Source organism: Penicillium crustosum, assembly GCF_028827405.1.
Source record: "Penicillium crustosum strain IBT 35664 chromosome Unknown utg000003l_segment0_segment0, whole genome shotgun sequence".
NCBI classification, from domain to species: Eukaryota; Fungi; Ascomycota; class Eurotiomycetes; order Eurotiales; family Aspergillaceae; genus Penicillium; species Penicillium crustosum.
The window spans coordinates 952072-979928 of NW_026623124.1; the positions used below are offsets into that span (position 1 = coordinate 952072).

The window sequence follows — 27857 nt, forward strand, 5'->3', positions numbered from 1 at the left end:
CACATCCTTCCGCTGTCCTCCGCATTGCCGGAGCGATGGTATTCTCTATAGAAACAGCTCACCCGACCTACTTACCATCTGGTTGCTTGGTCTTCCTAGACCCCGTGGTTATAAAAGGCTTTTGGCCCCTTCACACTATATCTTTCATCTCTCCTGCTTCGCATTCTAGTTCCCACATTGTCGTCTATAGTGCCAAGCAAAATTTGAGTCTTGATATACCAGCGGGTGTGGCCAAATAACCTTTTTCCCCGCCATATAATTTCTTTCTACTGTCACACAATACATCTCTCCATTTTCTGCCCCTTTCATACTCCTGATAGTACAAAATTAGCCAGGCCCCTTATTCTGTTGCTGCCAAACCCGAGTCAATTTGTATTTGGTTGCCTCGTCTCCCTAGGTTTCAAACCTGGACGTGGTGGTCATAAGAGGGTTTTGTTTCCTTCGCACTATACCTTCTTCCTTCATATTCCCGTTATGACACTATCATCTATAATTACAAAACCAAGCTCGAACTGGCTTTCACCTGATTGCTTCGTCTCATTACGGGTGGTCGTCATAAAAGCTTCTACGCCCTTCACAGCGAATATACGTACGTCTTCTCTCACTTTCATACCCTTAATACCACGCGATTCGCCAAAACTGTTATTCAGCTTACTAAACTCGAGAAAATCCGCATCTGATTGCTTCGTGTTTCTAAATGTCAAGCCATAGAAGTGGTGGTTATAAAAGGCTTCTACTTCCTCCCTACCGAACATCCATCCTCTCTCCTACTTCGTATCCTCCATTTTCACTTTTACTCTATCTATCTGTACTCTCCCACTTTTATACCCCTAGTGCTATATAATTGGCTAGTGCCCTAATGTTGTTTCTGTTATTTCCAAACTCTAGATAATCCACGTCTAATTGCTTAGTCTCTGTGGTGATTATAAAAGGCTTCTGTCTATCTCACCGAATACTCATATTTTCTTTCTACCTCTACCCTATACATCTGCCTTCTTCTACTCCTAATACTATACAATGAGTCAGTGCCTTCATATTGTTTCTATTATTTTCAAATCCTAAGCAATCCCGTTCTGGTTGCTTCGTCTCTGTGGTGGTGGGTATAAAGGCTTCTGTCCATCCCACCGAACATCCCTCCTCTCTCATATTCACACCCCTACTTGCTCCATTGCCCTCTACAATCCAGTTTATACCCTTTAGCTCTTACCTTCCTGCATCCTTACATGGTCAACATGCAGTCCTCCGAAAAAGAGAAGGAAACCCGCAAGAACAGGGCCCCCGAGATGCCTTATTCCCATCTCAAACTGAACGATCACCATCTCACTTTCAGACCCAACGAGGGGACCCAATACATGTCTGAAAACACAATATACCTAGCACTGCAGAGTTCGGATAATGATCAATCTACCTTTGGTGGATTAAACCGGCCACAGATCAAGAAAGAGTTTCTCGATGAGAACGGCCATGGAATCAAAACCTGGGACAGGTGCAATCCATTGACCATCAAACAAGAACCAAATATCAAACTGGAACCAGGAATCAAAATGGAACCACAGGAGTTCAACAATGTCCAGCAATTTGAAGGACGTCTCGTCATTGACCTCACAGAAGATAACGACAATCCATCAGCTCAAAAACGTCCGATGCCACGTGCTGAATTATGGACTGCCATTAACAAGCGCCAGAAGACGGCTATGACACCGATTGAAATTATTGACCACCCTGTGGAAAGCTTGTTTGTACAGGATTATGATTCCCCACGATCTATCTCCCCCAGCACCAGCGATCCGTTGCTTGGGCTAGACGAAGATCATGTTTCTGGGTAAGTGTTGAGGGAACCTCTTCATGGAGATGGTAATCTGACGGACCTAGATTCAATGAATACCAGGAACAATTTCAAAGCCTGCAATCCCCTTCCATCGAACAGCAGATTGAGTTCGAAAACCGGAGAGAAGAAGAGCTCCAACGAAGGAGAAAGGTTAGGAATGACAAGCATTTTGATCTGACTGCACAAGCAAAATCGGAAGAGGGGTCTGAGGGCGATAATTCTTCTCGCCCTGCCTTGAAAGAACAGTCTCAATCCAAAGACTCTCAGCCCAAAGAGCAAACTCAGTCAGAGTTGAAAAAGCCTGCTCGAGTAAAGCGAGTGGTTACACGAGTATCGACAGCGGGGATTCAAAAGGCCAAAGAAATTGGCCTTGCTCAGTTGCTTTTAAAGGAAGGACTTGGAAAGCGTGCCAAGGCCAAGGAACCTGAAACTGAACCTGAAACTGAAACGGAGGAAGCACCTAAGGCAAGAGGAAACCGGAAAAAACCTCGACGTCCACACACGTTGTTATCGAATGAAGAAATCCAAAGAATTTTCCGACGCGATGATGGTCCCAAAAACGGAAAGGATCCTTTACCCCCCGGGTTTGTCTCTACGGAGAAAAACAAGCAGAAGGCTTTCAGAGAGATGCTCGCTAGTATCCCAGTTGCAGAACAGGCTGAAGCACGTGGAGACATATCCATCCTGAATGAAGCGACACAGACATTTAATCCATCAGCAAGGTCAGACGGTAAAGGAAAATGGAAGGTCAGAGGGCTGGTAACACCCCTAATGGTGAACCAGGTTTGTGTCCATTTCTACATTGACTTTAACCAAATAAACGGCTGACGTCTAGAGCAGGTATTGGCTGCCTCTTGGATGGTGAGTTCGGGTTTCTTCCTTTGAACCTCAAATTTACTGATCGATATAGTGTAAACGCGAGACTTCCTCGAGCAAGCTGAAAAGTGGTTTACTCTGTGATGTGATGGGCTTTGGCAAGACCCTGTCGACACTGGGTAAGGGAAATCGAGCCAAGAGACTGTGGTGGAATACAGAACTAAGCATTTCTAGCGTGCATTGTGAATCGAAAAGTGCCAACTGAGCCAGAAGGTCCGACACTGATTGTCGCCCCGAGAAATTTGATAGAGACCTGGTACGACCCCTCCTTCAGGAAGACTAAATATCCTGCTTTAATACTGAATGTCATAGGATGTCGCAGATTCGGCAACATTGTGACACTGAAGCAGCCGGGACCGTCATTGCACATTGCTCTGGTGCACGGGTGAAAACCAATAACCTCGTCCACTATCTCAGGCAATGCAACATTGTGTAAGTGCTGCTTCCAACCAGAGACACACTACATCCTTACTAATAATAGCTAGATTGACAACGTACTCAGATATATCTTCTTCCTATCCTAATCTAAAGTTGCCCCCTGACATGAAGACTGAAGCCGCCATCGAAATGTGGTGGAATCAGGAATATGACGAGAAAGCAGGTGTTTTTCATCAAATACACTGGCATAGGATCATTCTTGATGGTAAGTGAATCATTATTGGATATGGAAACCAAAGGAGACTGGCACTAAGTATAGCCCACAGAAGCACATATCATCAGGAACAGGATGACCAGGACATCGATTGCAGTTCGTTCTCTAAGTGGGAATTTCAAATGGGCTTTAACCGGAACACCTTTGCATAAGTGAGCACAGGCCATGTTTGAAATGGATTCGAGAAGGAATTCTGGACTGACTCTCCGACATAGCTCCGTTGATGAACTTTATGCTTTATTTACATTCATCGATGTCCCCAACAGCCACCCCTACGAAGTGTTCATGCATAACTACTGCGATGTAAGTTTTGCTTTTGTTCAAGGGATTTAACATTTAACAATATTTTGCCAATTTAGGGGACGCACCATGGTAAAAATCGGTTGATCAATACGCTTCGAGCCATCATCCACCGCAAGACGCACGAGAGCCGTCATATGGGAAGACCCCTTATTGAGCTCAAAAGATTCAATCTGAAGGAGGTTAAGATTGAGTTCTACCCAGCTGAGAAGCAGATCTACAGCGCAATCGCGGAGAAGTTCCTCGAGAAAGTCAATTGTGAGCTTGGAAGCCCTCCAAGACTGCAGTAAACTGAATTCACTACTAAAATTGCTATAGCGACTCTAATGAAAAAGCAGAGAAAATGTGTTTTGACAATGATCCTAAAGCTACAGATGTTCGCTAGTCATCCACTCACCGCAGAAGATTACCTCAAGCGAGTGTGCAATTTCAACACCACACTGGTTACACGGTTAAAGGCTTGGGTGAAGGATGAAACAAGCCCGGGAAACCCGTCTCCATCAAGCAAACTTGCGAAGTGTTGTATTGCAGGGAAATATCGAACGGGAATGCCTACAGCTCCTCTAACATCTGAAGCACAAAACGAAAATCTTCGACCACGCCCGCCCGGCAATTGCGCAAAGCTTGTGTCAAAGTTCGAGGATAGAATCAAAGATCTCTTGAGACGAGAAGCATACTATGAAAGCGACCATCGCACCTGGTTCTGTCCTGGCTGTGAGGGGCTCCCAACAAGGGCTATTATCACGGACTGTCAACACCTTTACTGCGAAGACTGTTTTGACGCACTGCCCGATGAAGAAAGAAACACTGATGGCGTCGCTCGATCGTGCCGTGTGTGTAGAATTCCGATCAGAAAGGCTGCATTCTACGGAATCTACGATGACTTTGACACACCTCCAGTCGAGGCTGCCAAGTCTTCTTCTCTTGGACAAGAGGGCCAGCAAACGCGACCAGCCACACCAGAGACAAGTACAGCAAGGGAAGGCCAATCCAAGAGACACCGGACGGATACAGGCCGTGGTTCCACTTTCTCGGAATGGTTATTGGCCGACGGGAATCTAATCGAATTTGAGGACGAAAGCGACAACAGCGAACATGAGAACCAAGACAGCGGAAGACGAAAACCCCGACGAGGGTGATGTTCCCTGTGAAGAAGAGGTTGACAAAGAACAAGACTGGATAGCAGAATTTGGGAGATCTATGCCAGGCGCCAAATTTGATGCAATCAGGTCTCAAGTCAAAAAGTGGTTTGAAGAAGACAGCACCGCAAAGATCGTGATCTTTACGCAGTATGTCAACAGCACTAGGATTTTGAAGTACTTGTGTGAAGATAACGGCTGGAAATGCTCTCAAGTAAGTTTTTCGAAAACAATGAACCAACAGAGCGCATATCTAACATGGCTTTACCAGATTACGGGTCGAATGGCCAATAGGTCACGAGAAATTCATCTGGATAATTTCCGGAGTGACGATGAAACGAAGATCATGATTTCATCGATTAAGACAGGTGGTCTAGGTCTTGATTTCTCTGTTGCAAACAAGTGCATACTGGTTGACCTATGGTGGAACGAACCTGTCCAAGACCAAGTAAGTTGTAAATGAGAATTGAAACTCCCGGTGTTAGCTAACTTGTGAAATAATAGGCGTTCTTTCGTCTTTGGCGGATTGGTCAACAGCGAGATGTCGAATGCATCATTTTCATGGTCAAAGGGTCCATTGACGATTGGATGGACAGGACCCAGAAGCGCAAAGCCAAGCAGATCAGCGAGGTTATGAGTCAAAATGTGCTTATGGACCGCAGCACGCTCAAGGAACTGCTGGAGATGTTTGGCGAAGTCATTGATGACCCGACGAAGGGATTCAGGGTCTTACCACACAAAGATGCAGCCCAAGGCGCATCAAATCCCGCGCGCACCCGCGCGTCCAAATCTACGCCCAAAGCCACTGCCAGAGCCATTGCCACAGGAAAGGCCATTTGAGCTGCGCCTTCTAATAAACAGAGCTAGCTTGCTGGTATCATTATAGCAGAAGCATGGGCAAGGAAATGTGGAGCGAGAACGAAAGGAAAGGAGGCTACCCGTCCTGATGCATACGAAAGGACACCAAAAAAAGGATGAAAAACAACAACACACCAAAAACAGGAAAGATATGGACCATGGAATTGTGCGTCGCGGGAGGGATTTGAGATGAACTGCTTATGGCTGAAACAGGTCTTTAATTTTAGTGGAGGAAGTCTTTTCTAGGATGCTCAGTGCATTTGCATAGCAGAAGCGACGCCAAATTTTAGCTGGTCAATATGAATTTTACCCGATATCCCAATAGGCCTAATTAAGCTATACAAATAGGATACGAGAAGTGATGGCTTTGTTCATTATACTGGAATCATATATGGAAAGGTCGTTTTATAAAAATTGCGGATTAGTATGCGGTTGATTATTTTACATAGAGATTTATAGCTATCTGAAAAGACCTCTCAAAAGACCCCTCGAAAGATATCGAGAAAGATGTCTCAAGAGAGATCTAAAAAGAGATCTAGTATTACGAGAATGTTTACGCAGAAAGCACTTTTTGTTTGGTAAACTAACAGCACAGATTCATCGGCTATCAATAAACTAATCATACATGCCGTGAATCGTAAAAGCGTATTCGAAGTAAGAACACAAATTTGAGTGGAGACTTTCAGACCATAACAGTTTCAGATCGCGAACAATCTCAGACCACGAAGCTGTAGGTCCCCAGATTACTGATCCTGCTCCTCCTCCAGCTGAGACTGCTGGGACTCCTCGGTTTCCTCGGGGGTGACAGAGCGGCGACCCTCGTTTAGCTCGGGAGTGGTGGGGCGACTAGACTCGGGCTGCTGGAAATCAAGGACGCGGCGAACATTGTTAAAGGTGGCCGGATCCTGGATGGGGGCACTCTCACGCAAAGCAGGCTGACGGTCAGAGCGGAGTCTAGCTCGACCTCGTTGGATGCTCTCTTCAACAATGTCCTGAGCCTGGGTGTCAGTCAGAGCGTCATTATGCAACCGACCATCATGCTCCTCGCGGACCTGTGGCTCGTCAACCCAGAGGGTCTGGAGGACCTCTCGGCCGCGGCGCATGTGGCGTTCGAAGATTGGGCGGGTAGTAGGTCGGACGAAATCAGACATTTCACGATTGAGTGGGAGACCGAAGGCATCAAGAAGTCCGATGGAAGGTTCACGTCCAGCGAGGTTGGGTCGAGTGTCTTCCTCTTCCTCATCAGAGTTAGCATAGTCGGAAGAAGTGAGAAAGATGTTCTCTTTGTCCTCTTCGATACCGTTGAAGCTTTCGTGCAAAGGGCTGACATGGGGAGTCTCCTGGCCCTCTGGGTCCTCGTAAATGGTGAAGTTGAAATTCGAAGGACGGTGAGATTCCCAGACGCGCGTGTTGGGAGTGGTAATGGGTGAGGGATCAGGTAGCTCCCGGGGATCCAGGGGAGCCATTGCACCGGGAGTAGGCTCACGCTTGTCATCAATTTCCTCAGTTCCTAGATTTGGAATGATGAGTTTCTCGTCCAATTATTTAAGAATAAAAAGAAGATGGGATCAAAGGGGAAAACCTACCAAGCCGATACAGGGGAGAGTCGCCAAAAGAAGGCGAGTAGTCCGTGTAAACAGCGTCGATAACTGAACTTGCCTGCTCACTTTCTGGGGTAGTCTCGCGCTTGCGCTTCACTCCGGTAGAGTTGTATGCAGTGGCAGGGTCTGTGTCAAAGTGGTCTTCCTCCGGGGGTGGGGGTGGGGGGTGGCAGGGGAGGAAACGCAAGTTTGATCTCGATGTGAGCGACCTAAGTGGTGGACGCGCGAGAGCGTCAAACATTAGCTTTTTGGGACACAAATAGACAGCGCGCGTGCGAACGAGGTAAGCGCCGAGAAATTCACTAACCCTATCTTCGCCCACTGTGAGGTTCACCTCGACGTTGGAAGGGTCCATCTTGTGAGACTACTCAGCGATTCAATTAGTATACAATGCCCTTCGCGAGCGACGCGAGCCTTGACATCGCGGATGTCTCCAGCCAACCAATATGTTTGACTTGGAAAAAGGACTTCAGAGATCATACCTTAGGATAAGACATGTTGCAATATCGTTGATTCAAAGGATCGAGTAGTAACCCACACCGATTGGCCCAAACGCGTTGCCTGTGTTTCGAGGATGTTAGCATGGAATCAACACAGGGGGTATATTTGGCTGTTTGAATTACAATATGAGATAACTTGAAGCTTCAGAATTTGCCCTCGATGCTCGTTGGCCTAACCCTGGACTGTTTTGTGTACAAGGTAGTGTCGGCGTTGGCACTGTGTCGGGTAACGACAGAGACAAGATTGGAGACAAATGGGATTTATACCCCTCGTTACTTATGTCCAGGAAGGAGACTTGGAGATTTTTACTTCGATTAGTCGTCATCCATGCGAGCTACGCTCATGCGAGCTGCGTTCATGCAAGCTTAGTCGCCGAGTTGTCGGAGTCCAACTACCTTGGAAATTGAGTTGACGAGACAGTCTCACGATGTTGGGGTTTCCAAATGATTTTACATTAGAATAAGAACATCAAAATAACATTTTATCTGTTTTATTATTATTATTATTATTATTATTAACAAGTGCACATTGTTATGGGTCTCCAAATATGGTCCGGCATTAGAGGTCATTCCATAGTTCGTTTTTATAGATCGATGGGGGCAAGAGTTGTCACGTGCGTTCACCTCACCGAATCAGCTCACGGCATGCGGGGTACAAGCTAGGTAATTCCAACCATAGCTTTTGCCCGCGATGTGTTTATAAAAAGATACATTGTAATCGCCATTAAAATTATTGAAATTTTATATGCGATAGTTCACAATAACTGGTGATCTGGTCATGAAGTTCCACCACAAATACAAGCCTGTTCTATCAAAGGGTCTCAAGGATACAAAGAGAGCGAGAGCGAGACGGAGAAGATCCCAGCCGATACGTAACCAGAAAAGGAACACTCTGCAACCACTGTAGCAAATAAATAAATTATGTACCATGGTATAGAAGGGAGCAATATTATATCTTGTTCAGAACCAAGGAAGGGTAATACATATCCATGTATGTAGTGGGGTATTACCTCTGGGCTGCAATAGGGTCACGTGTTTGATTGATATGGGAGCCGCAAGATAGAAATTGTTCTAGACTTGACATGAGACCGGGGCCGAGACATATTTGAAAATGGAACATTTTACAAGGATCCCAGTCTTGAAAAAATGGTGGATAGATTGTGGCTGGTCAGGTATCTATAGAAACAAAGTATGGGTCTACTGGTTAAACAGCGAAGAACAGAGACCCAATAAAGTCATAGTTAAGAGACCATCCATCCACCACCTTATCGACACATATTGCCAACCCCGAGTTATAGTCGTCACGACTATACTCATCAGATCCAACACCAGAAGACACAGCAAGGACACATCGCTCTTGAGAGATTTCAAGAACACCAAGGAAAATATGAAGGGGAGAGGAAAAAGAAAAGGCCCGGTAATAGATGCAGCAAAATCACACCAGAGAAGCCAAATCCAACGCAGCAAAGGCTTAAACGCGGAGTAGGGGGGCAGTTATTGAACACGGGCATCACTTTGCCCAAATGGCATGAGGCATGAGCAAATACATCGAGGAACGGAAAAAAAGACAAGAAAATGGGTATTTTGTTCTCTCAAAAGGAAGTGTGACGTTACCGTGGGATCTGGGTGGAGGGAAAATGGAAACCTGAGATCACGTGCTCCTGTACATCGGCTTCACCAAGCTAGCGTAGATAATCATAAATAGTCACTGGGCAGTGGTAAATGGTGCGAAAATGTAAGGAGGCGTTAGAAATCATTTTCCAATATCTTCCGTTTATCTGAACTGGCCAGGACCGACCATACCACCGCGGACGTCACCGCCGTTGGACTGGCCGAACATCTCCAGAAGGTGTCTAGATGAGGGAGGAGGGCCCTGTGGGCCAGGGTTGCCAGGCCCAAAGGGACCCTGACCACCGGGACCAAGTCCCATCATGGCCTCAGGGTTTGGTGGCATAGGAGGGAAGCCAGGGGGAGGGCCGTTCATGTAACCCGGAGGTGGCATCATGCCTGGAGGCAGACCGCGAGGGAAACCTTGGCGCTCATTCATAGGAGGCGCGTTTCCGGGCATAGGAAGCATGCCGGGGGGAAGTTGGGGTTCATGCCGCGGCCTGGATTGGATATTCCAGGAGGGCCCATAGGGCTTGGTACATTACCCTGCTGGGGGACAGGTTGGCCAGTCCATCCAGGAGGTGGTAGATGCTCGAGACCCGGGGGTCGCTGAAGCGGCATAGGAGGCTGACTCGGGCCCTGAGGAGGCCGTGAGCCACCCGGAGTAATAGGACCACCCGGGGTCATGGGGCCCTGATTACCCTGAGGGAACGGCATATCATCAAAGAATCCCATGGGCGGACCATTTGCAGGTCGGCGACGGAGGTGCTCGCTATCTGGTCGCTGCATGTTGGCAATGGCCGGGTCGTCGAGGAAAGTGGGCGTCTTTTGGGAAGAAAGTCCTGGCGGAGGACGTGGCATGCCTTCCGGCATCAGACCTGGGGGAGGGGCAATGCCCGGGTTGGGAGACTGCTGGGGTAGATGACCCGCAGGTGGTGGACCGACTCGGACTTGCTGCATCAAACGAAGCAAGTGGGCCCTCTCCAGCGCCTGGGGATCCTTGGGGCCAACTTGGGCCATTGGATTCTCAGGGCCAGTGCCCATGTAATCAGATCGATGGGGGTGTTCCCTGGAAGGAGATGACAGAGATAGGGCGGCATGTTGCTGCTCGGCATGCATCATGGAGATATTCCGTTGCTGCTGGGGCAGACCCATTTCGTGCGGCGTAGAATTCTCCGAGCGTTGTCCACCAAGCATCTGTAGAATGCGCTGGAAGCCTTCTTGGTCCGCACTGTGGGATGGGAAAGGCATACTCTCAGGCGCCGGCTGAGGCGGCTGTTGATAATGCTGGGGCTGGGGTGGGGCATTGAAATAAGGCATCGGCTCGGGCTCTCTGGCAGGGCTCTCTGGCATGGGGCTAAAGAGACCCGCAAAACGAGATGACTTTCCAGGCTTCCCAGGAAATGGAGAGGGTTCCTTTTTGGCAACTGGATCGGCAGCGATAGGAGTACTGACTTCTGGGGTCTGAGGCTGAGCCTTCGAATCACCTAATAGTCCGAAGAATCGTTCCATCGACTCGTCGGACATGAACTGAGCGCCGGAATTGCTGAAAATCTCACCATCAGTACGGCGGGTCTCTGGCTTTTGCTCTTCAACGTGTGCTTCTCTCTTCTCCTCAGCGTGTGCCGGGGGTTGTGCGGATGATCCAGATCCAGCCTTCATACGCTCTTTCCACCGTTCAAAGTCCTCCTGAGTGTGTGCTCGTCGTGGTTCGTCTCGGTCATTGGCATCCAGCCATTCAGGTTCTTGTTCAAATTTGGCGCCACGGTTCCACTCACGTTCGGTACCGTGTCGGGTCTGGTTTTGGCGCCATTCTCGGTTGCGCAACGGCGCTTTATCGTCATCGGCGTCAGCGCCCTCTTGGGCCTGTTCCTCGCGGAACCAGCTTCCTTCATATTTGGATCGCGGGGGCTGTCCTTCTTTCCGAGTGGGGAATCGGCCATCTTTGTCACGGGCCACCCGTTCAGCATTGGGATCGCGAGGTCCTTCTTTGTTTTCCCATCGATCAAACTCGCCGTTTCGCCTGGGCTTGCGCTCCTGCTCATCTGGGCCGAATGTGCGACGTGGGCGCCCGGCATTCCAGTCCTCTCTTTCCCCACGTCGGGCAGTCAGTGGCCCTGGCTTGGCCTCTCGTCGATCTAACTCTTTATCCGGGGCATCGCGGTCCTTGAAAAACTTGTCTCTGAAGTTGAATCGGTCGTTCTTCGTTTCGTCCGAATCGTTTGGCCGCACCGCGGGTCGGTCTGTCTGATCAAACGAGCCTTTGCCGCCAATGCGAGATGAAGCAAAGGCGGTTTTCGGGGGCCGAGTACAATGTCCTCTAAAAAGATAAAGAGTCCACATTAGCAAGTGCATCCATTACAGATCGATCAGGATGTCTGATGATCGATAGAAAGGGAGATAATAATACCAGAGTTGGACCCCCGAGAGATATGTTTGGCTTCAAAAAAGCTAGGTCTTCTGTTTGTGCCAGTCTCGGTCGGATTACTGGCATCACGGGTGCCGTGGGGTTTGCGTTGTGTGGTTGTTGGGTCAGGTTGAGGCCTAGAGGTTGCGGTCAGTCTTGACGTTGACAGTGCGGGACAGCCAAAGAATTGCGATCATTGGAGCCAACATACATCCACTCTTCAATTGGAGGCAGACCAGGAGGTTTTGCGACAAGGGGCGAGCCGCGGAGCCATATCAGCTCATCGATCTCGTACCGTCGCGCCATGGCGGCTCGGTCTGTGAGGTTGTGTGTGTGTGTGGTCTTCTTCACGGCGATGATCGGTTCATTGGTTGAAGGGGTAACAAAACCAGATAGGGGAATCAAAGGGGGGTATGCGAAGGTATGGAATATCTCAAGCAAAATATGGTGAATAGGTAACAGGCAGCGTTGGGTGGTTATGGGAAAAGAGGTTGGATGAGGAGAAGCACACAAGCCACCTTGTGGCGATGGCGGTGACCAGAGTTTCGGGAGCCAACTTTACATTCGCCAGTTGGTGAGCAAATATGGAAAGTGATGTATCATCTATATTTGGGCTATTTTCATATTTTATATTCAAGAACAATTCGAAGCGTCAATGCTGAACACTAAATGCGATCTATAACAGTGCCAGTGATATAAAGTTGTATCGCATTTCATCGTTATATCTAAGAATACATCTAAACGTCGATATTGAACAGTAAACGCGATCTACAACAAGGTAAGGTCTATACAATCAAGTCACGTTTTATCTTTATATCCAAGAACGTATCTAAGGGTCAATGTTAAGCAACAAATGCATTCTACGATAATATACAAGTCCCATGAAATTTAGTTGTATTTTATCTTCATACTTAAGAACAAATCCAGGGGTTCATATTCAATGGCAAATGCGATTTATAGCAGTGCGAGTGCTATACAATGCGGTCGCGTTTTATCCCCATGTCTCAGAAATCTATATATCCTTCGGTCTTACCTGGTCAAACGCTACAGACTCATATGACAGTGCCAGCCACAAGTTTTCATATCACCTGTCATTGCCATGTTTGATAAACAAAACCTACAAGACAAACTAATTGTATGTGTCTATGACCGAACATATTTATATAGAAAACCGCTAAAAGAAATGGAAGAGTCTGAAGATAAAATGGAACAATTTCTCCCATATCTTCTTCCTTTCTCTCATCTCATCTCACACGGTATTGGAACCCATTTTTATACTAATACGGAGAAATTATATAAAAGAAAATAAAAACGTTAGATTTCATAAGAGATGCAGAGGATTGTTTGTTGAAAACAATCAGCTTTCCGTACATTGACTCACAAAGCCACGCTGGCATATCAAAAGATACACTAGCCCACCAAAAAGATCACTTCGGTTGCGAGAAGATAATCTGGATAAAATAAACGATTGTTTTACCCACAAGCTAAATCTTAGACCACCGCAAGAGCACAGCAGCGATGATCACGGGTAGCACGCTTATTAGCTCTCCCAGCCCCGCAAACTGGGGCGGAATTCTGGCATTCACGAAGGCCCCAGCCGCAAGGAGCACGGCAAATGTGTTGTACACGAAGCTCCAAACGAAGTTGAATTTGATACGTCTCACAGAGACCTTGCTGGCATCCATCATGGTGACAAGGCCAGACAGATCCGGACGCATAAGCACGACATCGGCTGCAGATTTGGCAACGTCACTACCTTCGTTCATATGAACGCCGATAGTTGCCTGGGCGAGCGCCACGGCGTCATTAGTGCCATCCCCGCAAAAGATGACAATTGGCACTTTACCGTCCGAACAATTACTTAGCAGATCTTTGATGTATAACTGCTTGTCCGACGGAGAGCTACGAGCATGAATATGGCTATCGGGAATTTGTAACTTGGTGGCCACATTCTGCACAGCACCTTCGTCGTCGCCTGATACCACATGGACTGACACGCCGCGTCTCTGTAGAGTATTGACCACGTGCCTTGCATCAGCTCGGAGAGAATCCTCGAGACCGAATACCGCAAGTAGTGCGCCGTCGATGGCGAAGCAGAACGCAGTATAGCCTTGCGAGAGAACCGGCTGCACCAAGGGATGTGCGGAAAGCTCTAGCCAGCGAGAATTCCCAGCTTGCAGCGTTTGACTACCTAGTCTTGCTTCTACACCTCGGCCAGTCAAGCTTTTGACGTTGGGGACAGCTGTTGCAACAATTTCCTTGTGGGCAAGATGATTATTGACAGCAACCGAAACCGGGTGCTTGCTGTCGCCAACCAAGCCTAAAAGAAGTGACAGACTTGATTCTCCGTTTTCAAGGTAGTGCTCAACAGCTACGCCGAGCTTTCCTTGGGTCAGGGTTCCTGTCTTGTCAAGGACCACGTGAGAGGCCTTGTGGGCGACTTCAATAGCATGCGCGGACTTGAATATCACTCCTCGTTCCGCGGCGATACCGCTGCAGATTACAACCACCATCGGTACGGCAAGTCCAATGGCGCAAGGGCAGGAGACGATAAGCACGGTGATGGCGTAGGTGACAGCCTGAACGGTTGCTTCGGAACCGGTCTTGCCTTGCATTGCTATGCCAACAGCAACCCAAACCACAAATGTGATGATAGTCAAGCCAACAATGACAGGAACAAAATATGAAGCCACCTTGTCGGCAAGCTCTTGGATCTTTGGTTTAGAAAGCTTGGCTTCATCGACCATGGCAGCGATGGTGTTGATGGCGTTGTCGCCCGGGAGGCGAGTTAGCCTGACAATTAGGCTTCCCGACCCGTTCATTGTCCCCCCAATGACACGCGACTTGGGATTCTTTTCAACAGGTCGGGACTCTCCAGTGAGCATTGACTCGTTTACTTCAGATGAACCAGATATGACAGTTCCGTCGGTTGGGATTCTCATATCAGGAAGAACTTTGAAGGTGTCTCCATATTGCAGTAGCCTAACATCGATTTCCTTGGCCTCTGAAGAGTTTGATTTGTCCACGAGAAGGGCAGTCTGAGCTTGAAGTGATCGAATAGAGATTGACTCCACCGCTTTTTGTCGGGCAAGGGTGGCGATATATCGTCCGAACATGATCAACGTAACTAGAAGGGTGCTTGTCTCGAAGAACTGGCCAGTAAAAAGAGGTTTACCAGAAATGAGAAAGCCGAAAGACACAACAGAGAAGATGTATGCCGCACTGGTACTCAACACAATAAGAAGATCCATCTCAATGACTCGCGAAAAGAGAAGAGCCTTCAAAGCTTTAGGGTAAAACGGCCCTGCTATCACAACCTGAATAACAGTAGCCAAAGCTAGTGAGGCAGAGCTATAGGCAATTTCTCTGTCGGGGATGGGGGCCCATGCCATGACTAACACTGGGATAGTGAGGATTGCAGACAACAGAGTCATGAGTCCGGAAAGGCGGACATGCTTGCTTCCAGCTGCGAGTGCTGGGTCAGCACAGGTGGACGCAAGCTTTGCAGTCTCGCCCCAGTGTTTTTCAATGAGATCTCGTGCCCCAACCACTTCCGGGTTAAAAGAAACACGAACAGTACACCCCTCGACGAGCGATATGTCACTCACGCCTTCCGGCCAAGCCTGGTTGGCGATCGAAAATGGATCTCCAGAAACGACAATATCCATAGTTGACCCATTACTGGTGATGGTCTCGCATTTGAATTCTGTAGTCCGCTCTAGATGCTTCATAATAAAGTCCACAGTTGAGAGATTGAGGTCCAAGTCGAATTCAGCCCGAGAGAGAACCAGACTTGTCCTCAAGTTCTTTACGCCTGTCACTGTCGCGAGGGTTCTGTTGAGTTTCGTCTCGCAGCCAGTGCAGGTCATACCAGATATCGAAAGAGCCACGTGCTCGACGCCTGTGGCCTGGCCCTCTAGATCGGGGGTGATACTAAAAGCCCCACTCTTCTTGTCTTTGTCTTTTGGAAGAGTAGGCTTTTTCAAGGTACAGCAAATATCAGCGCAGGAACCATTTGCAGACTTACCTTTTATTTCGTCAGTTTCGGGGGCACAGGGATCAGTGAAGTTGACACTGGATGTGGTAACATTAGGTTTGCAACATGATTTGGAAGAGCAACCTCTGCTGGCACAGCCTTCAATACCACGTGCAACTTTGTCCTTCCTGCCATGCTCGGTACTTCGACGCGGCGATCGACTTGGAGACATGCCACTTGTGTGGCGAGATTCGACCGAGCTGAGCGAAAAAGACTGTTTCAGTGGTCTTTCAGAACACCACCCCTTTCCCAGCGAAGCGCGCTTCTGGGGCTCGCAGCATGATTCTTTGCCTAGGGCAAGAAGAGCACGGCAGATACACCCGAGCGCTGAAAGCTTAGCAGCATACTGCTCTCTAACCGAACGGTGGTGATGGTCGCAAGCTCTACGGTTGATCTTTGCGCCATCCGCCGGTGTAGATGTCGAGGAAAAAGCTGCATTGCACCCAAAGTCAGTAGAGTAATATGACAATAAGCCACTCCATTTCAACATACAGTATCCACATGCTTCCATGCAATGAATGCTTGACCCCATATCACATTCACGTAAAGCCAGGCGGTCGAGGCACGTCTCATTACAGCAGGGCGAAGACTTGCCCTCGCAGCACTCTGCCACAGGAGGTTCAACTGAAGTAGCAGGGTCGCAGAACAATGGGGTCCTGGAGCAGAAAACACTGTAGTCTGACTTCCCAGCTTCACTGGTAGGATTTCCTACACAACAAGCTTCCTTGCAAGCAGAAGCACCACAAGAAGGGATATCCTTTTCACCAATAGCCTCAGTAGGCTGGTCGTTGCAGCAGCCTCCCTTGCAATCTTCGGGGCGAGCCTTACCCTTATAAGAAGTCGTAGGTTTGTTGCACCAGGACTGTTCAACTTCGGTAGAGGAAGCTGTAGTGCTATTGTTACTTGTTTTGTTGTTTTGGAAAGCACGGCCCCCGCAAGAGCTCTGCTGATTGGACTTTTCCGTTGGCGCACCGCCATAACAAGTCGCAGACAAAGTATCGGATTCTTTCACCTCAGATTTGTGAGGCGCATCTTGTTGAGAGGACGTGCCTCCGCAGCAAGAGTGTCCCATAATGCTGGTTAGTTCTACGTGGAGTGAAGGAATGTGGAGATGGGGACCCGTCGGGCCCACAGGTATTGTGCTTGCGGGGGGGAGGGGGAAAGAGTTTGGCTTGTTTGCAGGGAACGTGAATGCCAAGCCGATAGTGAACTATGTACATATATACTTACTGCTTGCTTCTTGTGAGCAGCTGAGGAGTTCTACCTGGAGCACTAATACTAATAATGAAGAGTAACTTCTTCAGATCTTTGTTCTACATGATTGACATAGCTATGGAGAGAACGGGTCATACTGAATTCGCTCTTACAATGTTCCAAGTACGTGGAGGCGAGTACTCGATACAACTATCTAAATGGAGGCTGTTCTAGCCATACTGTCAAGTCGTAACAATTGAACTATGGATGAGTTTGATAAATTGACGAGGCTATAGATCTTGACCAATCAAAATGAGAATACCTTCAGAGTTGATCCCCACCGTTCTACGATGACTAGCGGCTTGTTGTTTAGCAGACGACCTTATTTTGACCCCATCTTCACGGCACTGAGATCTGTTCCACTTGGATCTGAAAAATGCGTGAAAGACTAAATAGAATACTTCTGCTAGCCTTGGAGCGAATTAACTTTTGAAGTCATTCCTTCCTCTTTGAACATTGTGACTTCCTGCCAAAAGCATCCTGTGCATCCCAAAGAGTGTACAGATGTCGACCGTAAAGAGTGTGAAACCAGCCCATTCCTGTAACCCGTAAAACCCATAAACCGAAACATATATCCAAAACCATATATAAGAAATTAAATAATGATTGTAGTGGAGTGCAACTCCTACCTTCCAGCTCCCATTCCTTGCTTCCCACTGTCCCTTTTCATCGTCTGCTTCCCCTCCCTGCCTCAGTTTCAATTGATAGTGACGTTTTTCATGGCTAGTGCCTGTTCATCCAAGTTGCCAGAAGAGAGATGTTTCTTGATATCAAAGTCCAGAAGCTACACTGAAAGGTTCTTTCTTTTCTTTTTTGGAAGTTCCGTTGAACGTCTTTTCTTTAAATATAATTCTTCTTCACGGTCATAGCTAGAAAGATACCGTAAGACTAGGTGTAAAATCTTCTAATAGAATAGGTTAATATATGAAATCTGAAAAAATGTGAGAGGAGATATATAGAAAAGAAGATCCCGGGGTGGCTTTGTCACTAGGCCGCCGCCCAAAATAGATTAGAAATTTACTTATTTTCATTTTACTGCCAAGCCAAAACAAGGCATCAGGTATTATATTCAGGCATATGACATTGAACGCTATACACCATCGTACTACAGTGAGTAATCCCAGCAAGAACGTAAACAAAGACTAATTTGATATTTCAAGAGCCGTGAGCTTTGCCACAGCGCTTATTGTGGGCCTTGCATTATTTATGGAAGAAGGTTTCAGTGTAGAGTTAACAAAAGAGCTCCAAGACGCAATAGGGGGTCCTAAAGAAGCTTTCTACCAGGAGCCAACAGGCAGAGCGGTATCATGATAATCTCAAAAATCTCCAGGCCGATGTCTACAGACGGCAGGAGCAGATCTTGCGCCGGAGCCGGGAATTATCCAGATCGGCCTGTAAGCAAAATCATGTCCCTTGATAGTCTACCAGTTGAGAATCGAGACGATGAGTATTGGTTGATGGAAAAATTACAAACGTGAGCCGCCGGTTCACCCCCGGGGTTTACGCAAATTTCAAGTCTCTCGGGAATGGAGATGGGGAAGGAATTCGATGACTCGGCCTCATTTCTTGGCTGGGATGGTTGTGCATTTGAAGACTGGGAGAAATTGGTCACGTTTTCTTGGGCAGCTAGCTCTATAAAAAGTACACTCGGTTGCAAGTTCAAATGAGTGAGCATGCTCACGGATACCTTTTTTGGGATTGAACACAACGACGCATGCTCTCAATCCAGAATCTGCACAGTAAGATGGAAAAATTTCCGAAATGACATGTATCCACAGCGAATAAACGGACCCATATTCTCGTTATTTACTGGCAGGATCTGCCGGATGACAGTTTAATTTCCTTCGCAAGGAAGTTCTCGGGCTTGGAAAATTGTAAGTAGTATGCAAGAATGCCGTTGGTATCCAGCGACCTTACAATACGATTATGCTTCAATTCCAGGACTTTTCCTAACTAATACTTTGTAAACTTGCTGCTCTTGCCTAGGTAGGGTGTAGCTAACTATTGATAGCGAAGCATGTACGGAGTATGATGGATTGAATCGACAGACATTCCTAAGTTTGAGCTATTTTCAATTAAGGGGTTTGTTCTAACTAGGTAGGGATATTCGCAAGTCATCATGCACTATCTCCGTAGTTATCAATCTATGTGGCTACCTTACTAAGAGCAATCTGGAGACTGCGGAAAACGACAACGTTGAAATGTCTCAGATTTTAAATCAAGTTGCTTGGCTCAAAACTCCACCCAAGCAACGACTATCACAACACCGTACTTTGGCTCACCCCTATTCTCATTTCCTCTTGGTTTTTTTAATTTTGCCACCCTATTACCTGCTTCATAATAACACAGATAAACTTAGAATCCCCTAATTTCACATAACCGCGGAAAAATTCCGTCTACAGATCAATTGTACATACATGCATGGTTATATATAATGTCTATGAGAGCCCTTATTAGCCATCACAACACTTGTTCACCTAGTCTCCTTGACATTTGAACTCAATCCCCCGATTGAAGCTGCTATGAAGATCGCTGGACAATCACTTATCCTTGGCCTCTTGGGCCTGGCCGACCTTGGTCGCTGCAGCGTGCTGCCCAATTGGAACTCCTACCCCAGCCATGATCCTGCTATTGAGAATCGAACTTTGGACGAAATTTACGAGGCTGCTAAGAAGGAGACGGGTGACCTAATTGTTCTTTGGGGAGGCGATGGTAATAACACCTTTCTTAAATTGCGATCGAGTTCTTACTGACACTGTTGAAAAGCTGTAAGCCAGGGTGTATCGACCATTGAAGCATGGCAAGCAAGATTCCCCGAAATCAAGCTCAACCTAACTGTCGATGTTTCAAAATATCATGACAGCCGAGTCAATCGTCAGTTCCAACGCAATGGAACCGACGGCGCAGACATTGCGGTGTTGCAGACGCTCCACGATTTCGGTCGCTGGAAGAGGGAAGGACGGCTGCTGCCTTACAAGCCGTTGAAATGGGAGGAGGTTTATACCGCGGTCAAGGATCCCCATGGTGCCTTTGTGGGAGCATTTATATGTGAGCAACATGATCATGTCTTCCCACTTCATAAATCCTTTCCTAAGCTAACTGGCTCTATTCTTTTTAGATCAATTTGGAGATCTCATTTACAATACCGGACTATTGAACGAGTCTAATGTCCCATCCTCCTATGGAGACTTTGTCCGCCCAGAGTGGAAGAGCAAATTGAGTTTGACGTATCCCAATGACGACGACGCTATCACCTACCTTTTCTCTGTCATCATCGACAAATATGGTTGGGAATGGTTTGAATCAATCGTCGAGCAGGACGTTCAGTGGGTTCGGGGAACTGGCGAACCTGCTGACTACATTGCCGAGACCAATTCAACTCGCTCGTTGTCTTTCACCACAAACTTGAGCGGTGCGAAAAACCTGGCTAGCAAAACCCCCGAAGACGCTGCTTTGCTCTGGCCACAGACTGGTGCTATTTTTGCTTCTACCCCTCGCCCTGAAAGTGCGAAATTGTTTATGAGCTGGTTGCTTAGCGACGAGCGCCAGCAGGGTAGTGGGGGCTACGTGGTACGGAAGGACTTGTCTTCTGAGTCTACAAGCGTGTGGGACGATGAATTCACGGCTCTCACTCAATTTGCAACTTTCATGGAAAACCGTGAGTTGGTCGAGTGGTGGAGACTGCAGTTTGAGACTTCTATCGGGAGTGCCCAGGGACCTAGCCCGGTGAATTCGTACTATGGTAGTCGCTAAACTGGGAACCATTCAATGTTCCGTGGCGTTCCGCTGTGTGCTAGAGTGAATACCGGCGGTTAGCTTCAGATGTGTTTGTCAGATCGATGTACAGATCCACTATACTTGGTCACTTTGAATGTATATTAGAGGTGTTAATTTGATATTCCGAGAATGATATTGGGGTTTGCGCAATATTCATCGACAAGAAAAGCCAACTATGCTTTAGAAAGGAGAGTTTCAACCGGTGAACAAGATAGGTCTGGTATTGGATGATTATTGGTTTCGGCTTTTCCCTGAACCTTGATATTTTAATGACAAAAATTTGAACGTTAGCCATGTTCACTTTGCTAACAATGCTACCTATAGTGGCAGGGTATACTAGATGCTCGGGGTTCTTCAATTCATAGTAATTTCTATCTACTATAGATGCAAACTCCACGATGAGAAATGTGTGACGTTAGCTTGCGAACATAATTAAATCAAATTACTCAAGGTTTAGTATCTTAAATCATGGTACCTAGATACTAATTGCATATGTAGTTGAAGAGATGTAGAGTGAAGCTTACAAACCAACCTTATACAGGTGTCTCCGATCGGTTTTATCGAGTTTTCTAGGGTTATTCATCCATATTTCCTAGCCATTGCATCATTAGTTGAACTTCGAAGACTTTAAAATGGAAGACTCATTGACCTCAATGGATCGCAATTTATCGCACTTCATTTCACTCTACCGCACTTGATCAACCGAGAAACTCATCCAACTATTTCATCATGTCTTCCGTCTTCCTGATCGGCCATGGTTTCATTGGCGGGGAGATTCTCGAATTAGTTTTCAGATTCCAAATTGCACTTGTATGTTTTTGAAACCTTTCGGGTATCGTGTGTAATCTCTCGGGTTTCTGATTGCGTGCATCATATCTCTTGCGCTATCACTCATTGGACTTCGGATTCTCCCGGTATGTTATCAGGGGGTGGCCCCCGCCAATAATGCTCGGTTCCTCCCGAATTGCCAATTGAAACTCCTCATGTTAGCCACAAATTGGACAATCTCAATTAGACCTAGTTCCGCATTGCCCGAGCTGTGGGAACACCTGTCAATATCCGCACTTCGTAGTTGTAAGAACAAGATGGGGATAGGACTGAACCCTCTTAGGCACGACAATCCATCATTAATGTAGCTATACAGATTATACGGACTTCGAGTGAAAAAAAAGGATTGAGGGGTAAATGGTAGATCAAATGCCATTGGTCACGTTATCTCAACCGTTTTATCTCCCCGCGATACTGTCGAACATATCAACATACTGTCTAAGAAGTCTTTGAATCATGAGAAATGCACCAAAGAGACCAAGGCTTGGGGAGCGGACAATGCTGGCTTGTATCGGGTGTAAGCGCAAGAAACTGAAGGTGAAAGTCGTACGAAGAGTGAGAAATACATATAGGTTGACATATGGTTAGTGCAATGGGCAAACGCTGAAATGCAATCATTGTTTGAGAAACCAGCAAGGTATGTTGATTGCTCATTTAGGTTGGTGGCCTTGACTGATGTGGCGCAGAATGTCAGGTCGAAGACCCTGCCACGGGGTTACATCGCCCGCGTGACTGACTACATGCAGTCGCTTGAATCGCGCGTGGTTTATCTGGAAGCCCGTCTTCGAGAATCACTTCCCGACATACCTTTAGGAGAAGATGATCAGCATGAGCTCACGAACATCGAACCTATTACTCCGTTTGTTCCAGTGACCTCGGTCCAGACGTTGGAAGCTTTACATTCACCCAATTACGGGACTCACCGGGGGCATACACGAGTTCTTCACATACGAATGCAGCATCACCATCACTTCCAAGTGATGACGCTGGGCAAGTCGACCATCTCTCTTCTGAATTTTCCCTGCTGTGTTTCAATACCGCAGGTGGTGAGCCCCACTATTTCGGTCCTTCGTCAGCGGTCTCATTCTCGAGGATCATCAGTGCAACAATGGGCCTCAAAAGCGAGCAATCATCATCGTCACCACGTAATATTGAAGACACAGAAGAGAGTCATTCTGATATACGTCCAGATAGAACAATACGACTACCATCACCGAGTGTTTCGGCTAATCTATCACGGGCCTATTTCGATAATATCCACCCGCAGTACCCTTTTCTACATCGACCGACATTCTGCAAATGGGAACAAAACATTTGCGAAGCCAGTCAGTCAGTACAAAAGTCTGCCGCCGTTGAGATTCCACTATTCTTTATCCTTATTGGATCGCAACTCTATCTTCGTATATCTCACATTCATTCACACAGATTCTTGATTATTGACTCTCAAGGGAAAGTTGGCTAATAATCACACTAGATGTTTTATAACCCTGATCACCAGAATCGTTATGTTTTTTGTCGGTTTGCAGGACAGCGATGGCAATGGATTTCAACGAGCCAGTTTAAGAATCTTTTCTCATCAGATGTGGATGAAAGCGACTATTACACCTTCGATGTTGTTGGTGTTAAAGGCATGCTACAATCTGTGGTATTTGCCAACATACCGCAGCTTGCGGTTACAATATGCTACTACTGCTACAACGCGGTACTGACTAGTATGCTAGCTGCTGCTGAGTATAGCTCCTACGGAATCGAACGCAAGGTGCTCCGTGTCACTTGGCCTGTCAAGAGTAGCCAACAGCGATCGACATATTGGCTCAGAATTCCGTACTGCTACAGCGTGCCTGTTCTTCTCCTATACATGACCCTCCACTGGACAATTTCCCAATCAATCTTCTATCTGGAGAAAGTTACATACACAGCGCTCGACCGAGAATTATGGAGTACCAGTAGTCTAGGCTACTCCTCTACTTTGATCCTCTTTTCGGTCTTAGTCGGGGTTGTTATGATACTTACATTGTGTATATTGAGACTCAGGCGACTCAAGTCAAACGCCCCATTAGCGGCATCTTGTTCTGCTGCCATCAGTGCCGCCTGTCATCCACCCACCCATGAGAACCTAGATGTTGCAATCCGGGGAAAATTGAAGTGGGGTCAGACCACTAGCCTGCCGGTCGAGTCGATCAACTCCGAAGGGGATGAACTGGGAAAGGGACACTGCAGCTTCACGTCATCGGGCACCGTGGAGCCCACTCTAACGAAGCGATACGCTTGACCGTCTCGCAGTATAATGGATAGACGTTCGATATATAAATTTCTTCAGTCCTTATGGAATTACTTGTCTCTGAAAGCCCAACGGGCTGAATTGCCAGCCACATCCGAGGTCTCTAATTAGGGCCCTTTTAACTTCGGAAGTGGGCCTGTTATATAGCCAAGGAATACTCCTTTTGCAGGCTGAAATCCTTCCAAACCCCTCATTCAACCTGAAGAGCAAAACTTGCAAGGAACCATCTATCGCCACGAAATCCACTAGTCTTATATGGTGAATCGGCCGAAGTCATCCCGATGATGATTCTTTATGTCTGTGATTTCACTGCTTGATTGCCGACTATAATTCTTCTCACCATAACCTCAAGCACATACGACCATAGGGTGTGGAAAACAGGGCTTCCCGTCCGCTCAGCCGTACTTAAGCCACACGCCGGTGAGTTAGTAGTTGGGTGGGTGACCACCAGCGAATCCTCACTGTTGTATGTTTTTTGTCTTTTTGATTGTACTTTTTATCATTTTTATCACTCCAGCCTATTCGCCTGAATGCTAAAAACACCACTAGTTAGTTATCTACCGGGTACGTTATGGAGGAGGATACATGAATATCCTACACGCCCCTAAACCCCTGGCGTGTCCTTCCACTCTTATCCTACCTTTTTTCAAAACAACATAGGCTTATTCTTCAGTCAATACAGTTTAGTACTAGCTCCTACTAGCATGCGACACACATCCTCGAAGAACGGACCCAACTCCGTCTGGGCGAAGTTCGAATAGAAGCCTCGGTATTTGGACAAAAATGCAGCTACTCCTAAAAACCTGTGTGTTCCCAAACTACTTCCGCCCCCCGGATCCAACCTAGACTGGCCAAGTCTACTTAAAGTACTAATCGATCAATAACTTATGTGGTGATGAGCTACATGAATCACCAGACAATCGATAGAATGAAGCCAACACATCCCCAGGGGAAATTCTCAACATTCTAGAACTGTAAGCCAGCCTTTATAAAACACTCATCTCTCAGTTGATGAAACATTACTTGTATCCAGGTATGTATGTATGTGCTGGTGAAAATCTGATACATAGGGACAAACGTCCAAAAAAATCAAAAACATACAACAGTGAGGATTCGCTGGTGGTCACCCACCCAACTACTAACTCACCGGCGTGTGGCTTAAGTACGGCTGAGCGGACGGGAAGCCCTGTTTTCCACACCCTATGGTCGTATGTACAGGAATAGAAACTGGAGAAGAATATAGCAGATGGAGAAAGAGCAGAAAGAAGACCAGAAAAGAAAAGAAGAGGTGATAATGAAGGAGAAAGAGGAGCAAATGCAGAAAGTTCGAGAGAAGAAGGAGTGGTATGAAAGCAACGTTGAGAGACTAGGTGAGTTACCAAGGCTACTCCTATGAAACTTCCAGGCCTATAAATGAACGCAAAGTCACGCGCTGTGGCGTGCCCGCATTAATTATCACTGTCTTGGAAGGCGTCACCCTGGCCCCTGCGGTCGTAGCCATTGGCGTGCTTGCCTTTGCGCACTCCGTGACTCTGAAGGCAGATCTTTTGAACATGGAGCAGGCTCAAGCAAAATGGGAACAAGAGATTCACGAACTCGAAGAGCCTAGAGCCCACCTTGAAGCAGCATTGGCACAGTTAAGTGAAGACTCAAAGTTGATTGTCAGTTGCTTCATCATCCAGATGATTGAAACTGAAACTGACCTTGAATGCCACAGGATGGGGTCGCACATATCGTGGAAAGGTCTATTAACAGGGTGACAGATCTTCAACGACTTGATAGAACATTCATGCGTTTTCTGCTTGACATGAACAAAATTATCAGCAACACTGTAAAGCGGAGCAAGCGGGTCTACAGTGGCTTTAAGAGGTGGGATAGCTTCGTTGATCCGGGGATTTAAATGGCAAGCCCTTTTCCTCTCCGATGTTGTTTCTATACGTTCTAGTTTGATTGAAATTCTACCAGGAAATTTTGAAAAATACATTCGACATGAAGACAAGATTTATTTTTGCTTCAAAGGCATGGGATGTCTATAATGCTGTCTCAAGCCAGTACATTATGCCCACATTGGATGTTTTGCCAGAACTTGGTCAACCGGGAAAGACAACAGACCATGAGATCCAGGCGAAGATAGCTGAGCTGCATATCCTCGGTGCAAGGTCTCTTCAGAAGCTGATTGTCTGACAAGAAAGATTGGTTGCTCGTACTTTATGCCAGCTAATATTGAAGAAACTATCAACTTCCAAGATGCATAAGGAACCTCAAGGAGACTATGGAAGAGATTACAAGAGATTTTACTAGAGTCTTTGAGGAATACTTACCAGAAGACCAAAATGTGACAGCATGGACCTACATGAGGTCCTCTCTTGTTGAACTACGGTTAACATCTGGCTACTTGCGTGCTCTCATATAACCTCCGGCCACGCAGAAGGGTAGGGTCGCGGACTTTACCCGCCGGCGGGGCTAGCGGCTCGCTAAGAGAAGTCATTAATATTAATAAGTATTATATCTAGTCCAAAAACATCTTGCACTATTTTCATCTTGTATGTTCGGAAAGTAACTTGAATAGAATCGACCTAGAATAAAACCACTTTTAACACAATAAATACACTTTTAGCACAAAAAGAGCTAACACAAAAATCGATACTCCAGGCAGCAGTAGTGTTTTTCTGGTTTGCTCGACTTTTATTAGTGGTCTGCGTCTTTGGCCTCACTCAAATGCAGAGTGTAGACACACCCTGAGGTAGTTACAAGTTGGCTGAAATCAGTGGGTAAAAACAATAGAATGGCCTTCAGTCTGTCCCTGGCGGCGTCGATAGCTCACTCCATCGACCCTCAGTCCCTCTTTGTTGCATAAAGTAATTGTATCACCATTATTGTCAAGGGGACAGTTGGGTACGTCAAAGTCCTTGGATTCCCCGGCGGCCAAGACTGCATTTTGAGGAAGCTCTTGGACATCACCAGCGGAGTTACGCAACGTCCATGATGACAAGGATACTCGGCGATTTGTAAAGTTTTCAAGCGTCACTGACTCCTTGTCTCTTGCAGAGCTATCATCCCGTTCACGTGGGTTGACGAGCGCTTTCGTAATGGTCACCGAATTCTCCTCAATATCCTTGGGTAGGAAGTCCCCCCACGTCAGAGTGTTGCCAGGGATTTTATGGCCAGTATTATCATCGGTGTGTATTGCCTGGGAGGCAAATGCAATAAAAATGCCAGTCCAGTGATCCTCGTACTGGATGAGAAGACCTCCATCCTGAAAGACTCCATCACTATGGGTAAAGTTCCCGATGTTACCCTGATTCATATGGACTTCGTGAATTCCATTATTCGTATCGAACTTAGAACCGAACAAATATATGGTCGCCTTTTTTTCAATTGCTTTAGTGATTTCGGGCTCCAGGACATCGATTATATCGTTGTTGGTGCCTGGAATGTCATGCAAAAGCACACGGCCGCTCCTTGAATTGAAGAGGTTACCCCGGATATAGTCGAGGCCTTCGCCATTGAGCTCAGGCACGCTATTGATTGGATTAAAGTCAAAGTCCAGCCCGGTCAATTTCTGGACAATAAGATGGTCCTCCATGTTATCTTTCACCCAATAGGCAAGTCGAGTCTCATCATCCGTGGATTTGATATTGATTGCTGCACGGAAGAGGCCCGGAATTTCCTTTGGGTGGTTGGGATTTGGTGGATGGCCCCTGTTGTTGCGTCGAAAGTCACGATCGAAACCTGGCGGGTCGCCTTCGTTGTCATGGTAGTACAGCGACAGATGAGGGGAATCATGGTCCTCATAGCGATCCTCAAACTCGTAAAGGACCGGGGTTCCCTTCCAAATTCCGTAGTCACGAACTCCCATTTTGTTTCTCACAATAGGACGATAACGGTAAATCTGAGTGTTCAGTTGGTACT

At 46.9% G+C, this 27857-nt stretch overlaps 9 protein-coding genes across 9 annotated transcripts; 5 read left to right on the plus strand and 4 right to left on the minus strand.

The window, feature by feature from the left end:
* Positions 1 to 1223: 1223 nt before the first annotated feature.
* On the plus strand, positions 1224 to 5635 carry N7487_007406 (DEAD/DEAH box helicase; the record flags this gene model as incomplete). Its single annotated transcript, XM_056875136.1, has 14 exons — positions 1224 to 1822; positions 1873 to 2611; positions 2669 to 2689; positions 2739 to 2823; positions 2879 to 2960; positions 3017 to 3136; positions 3190 to 3347; positions 3409 to 3508; positions 3572 to 3659; positions 3716 to 3914; positions 3975 to 4676; positions 4738 to 5009; positions 5067 to 5243; positions 5300 to 5635. 14 exons carry the CDS (start codon positions 1224 to 1226, stop codon positions 5633 to 5635), a joined length of 3678 nt encoding a protein of 1225 aa, XP_056727324.1.
* Positions 5636 to 6396: 761 nt separating this feature from the next.
* Positions 6397 to 7609, minus strand: N7487_007407 (uncharacterized protein; the record flags this gene model as incomplete). The annotated part of the gene is made up of 2 exons (XM_056875137.1): positions 6397 to 7163; positions 7240 to 7609. 2 exons carry the CDS (start codon positions 7607 to 7609, stop codon positions 6397 to 6399), a joined length of 1137 nt encoding a protein of 378 aa, XP_056727325.1.
* A 1919-nt stretch (positions 7610 to 9528) lies between these two features.
* On the minus strand, positions 9529 to 12075 carry N7487_007408 (uncharacterized protein; the record flags this gene model as incomplete). Its single annotated transcript, XM_056875138.1, has 3 exons — positions 9529 to 9785; positions 9908 to 11682; positions 11981 to 12075. The coding sequence occupies 3 exons, from the start codon at positions 12073 to 12075 to the stop codon at positions 9529 to 9531; spliced, it is 2127 nt and encodes a 708-aa protein (XP_056727326.1).
* A 1178-nt stretch (positions 12076 to 13253) lies between these two features.
* N7487_007409 (heavy metal translocating P-type ATPase) lies at positions 13254 to 16877 on the minus strand (the record flags this gene model as incomplete). Its single annotated transcript, XM_056875139.1, has 2 exons — positions 13254 to 16237; positions 16298 to 16877. The coding sequence occupies 2 exons, from the start codon at positions 16875 to 16877 to the stop codon at positions 13254 to 13256; spliced, it is 3564 nt and encodes a 1187-aa protein (XP_056727327.1).
* A 2704-nt stretch (positions 16878 to 19581) lies between these two features.
* Positions 19582 to 20812, plus strand: N7487_007410 (ABC transporter substrate-binding protein; the record flags this gene model as incomplete). The annotated part of the gene is made up of 3 exons (XM_056875140.1): positions 19582 to 19771; positions 19826 to 20107; positions 20178 to 20812. The coding sequence occupies 3 exons, from the start codon at positions 19582 to 19584 to the stop codon at positions 20810 to 20812; spliced, it is 1107 nt and encodes a 368-aa protein (XP_056727328.1).
* A 2482-nt stretch (positions 20813 to 23294) lies between these two features.
* On the plus strand, positions 23295 to 23936 carry N7487_007411 (uncharacterized protein; the record flags this gene model as incomplete). The annotated part of the gene is made up of 1 exon (XM_056875141.1): positions 23295 to 23936. The coding sequence occupies one exon, from the start codon at positions 23295 to 23297 to the stop codon at positions 23934 to 23936; it is 642 nt and encodes a 213-aa protein (XP_056727329.1).
* A 1324-nt stretch (positions 23937 to 25260) lies between these two features.
* On the plus strand, positions 25261 to 25845 carry N7487_007412 (uncharacterized protein; the record flags this gene model as incomplete). The annotated part of the gene is made up of 3 exons (XM_056875142.1): positions 25261 to 25315; positions 25371 to 25606; positions 25663 to 25845. The coding sequence occupies 3 exons, from the start codon at positions 25261 to 25263 to the stop codon at positions 25843 to 25845; spliced, it is 474 nt and encodes a 157-aa protein (XP_056727330.1).
* Positions 25846 to 25934: 89 nt separating this feature from the next.
* N7487_007413 (uncharacterized protein) lies at positions 25935 to 26129 on the plus strand (the record flags this gene model as incomplete). Its single annotated transcript, XM_056875143.1, has 1 exon — positions 25935 to 26129. One exon carries the CDS (start codon positions 25935 to 25937, stop codon positions 26127 to 26129), a length of 195 nt encoding a protein of 64 aa, XP_056727331.1.
* A 580-nt stretch (positions 26130 to 26709) lies between these two features.
* On the minus strand, positions 26710 to 27804 carry N7487_007414 (uncharacterized protein; the record flags this gene model as incomplete). The annotated part of the gene is made up of 1 exon (XM_056875144.1): positions 26710 to 27804. The coding sequence occupies one exon, from the start codon at positions 27802 to 27804 to the stop codon at positions 26710 to 26712; it is 1095 nt and encodes a 364-aa protein (XP_056727332.1).
* Between the last annotated feature and the right edge of the window lie 53 nt (positions 27805 to 27857).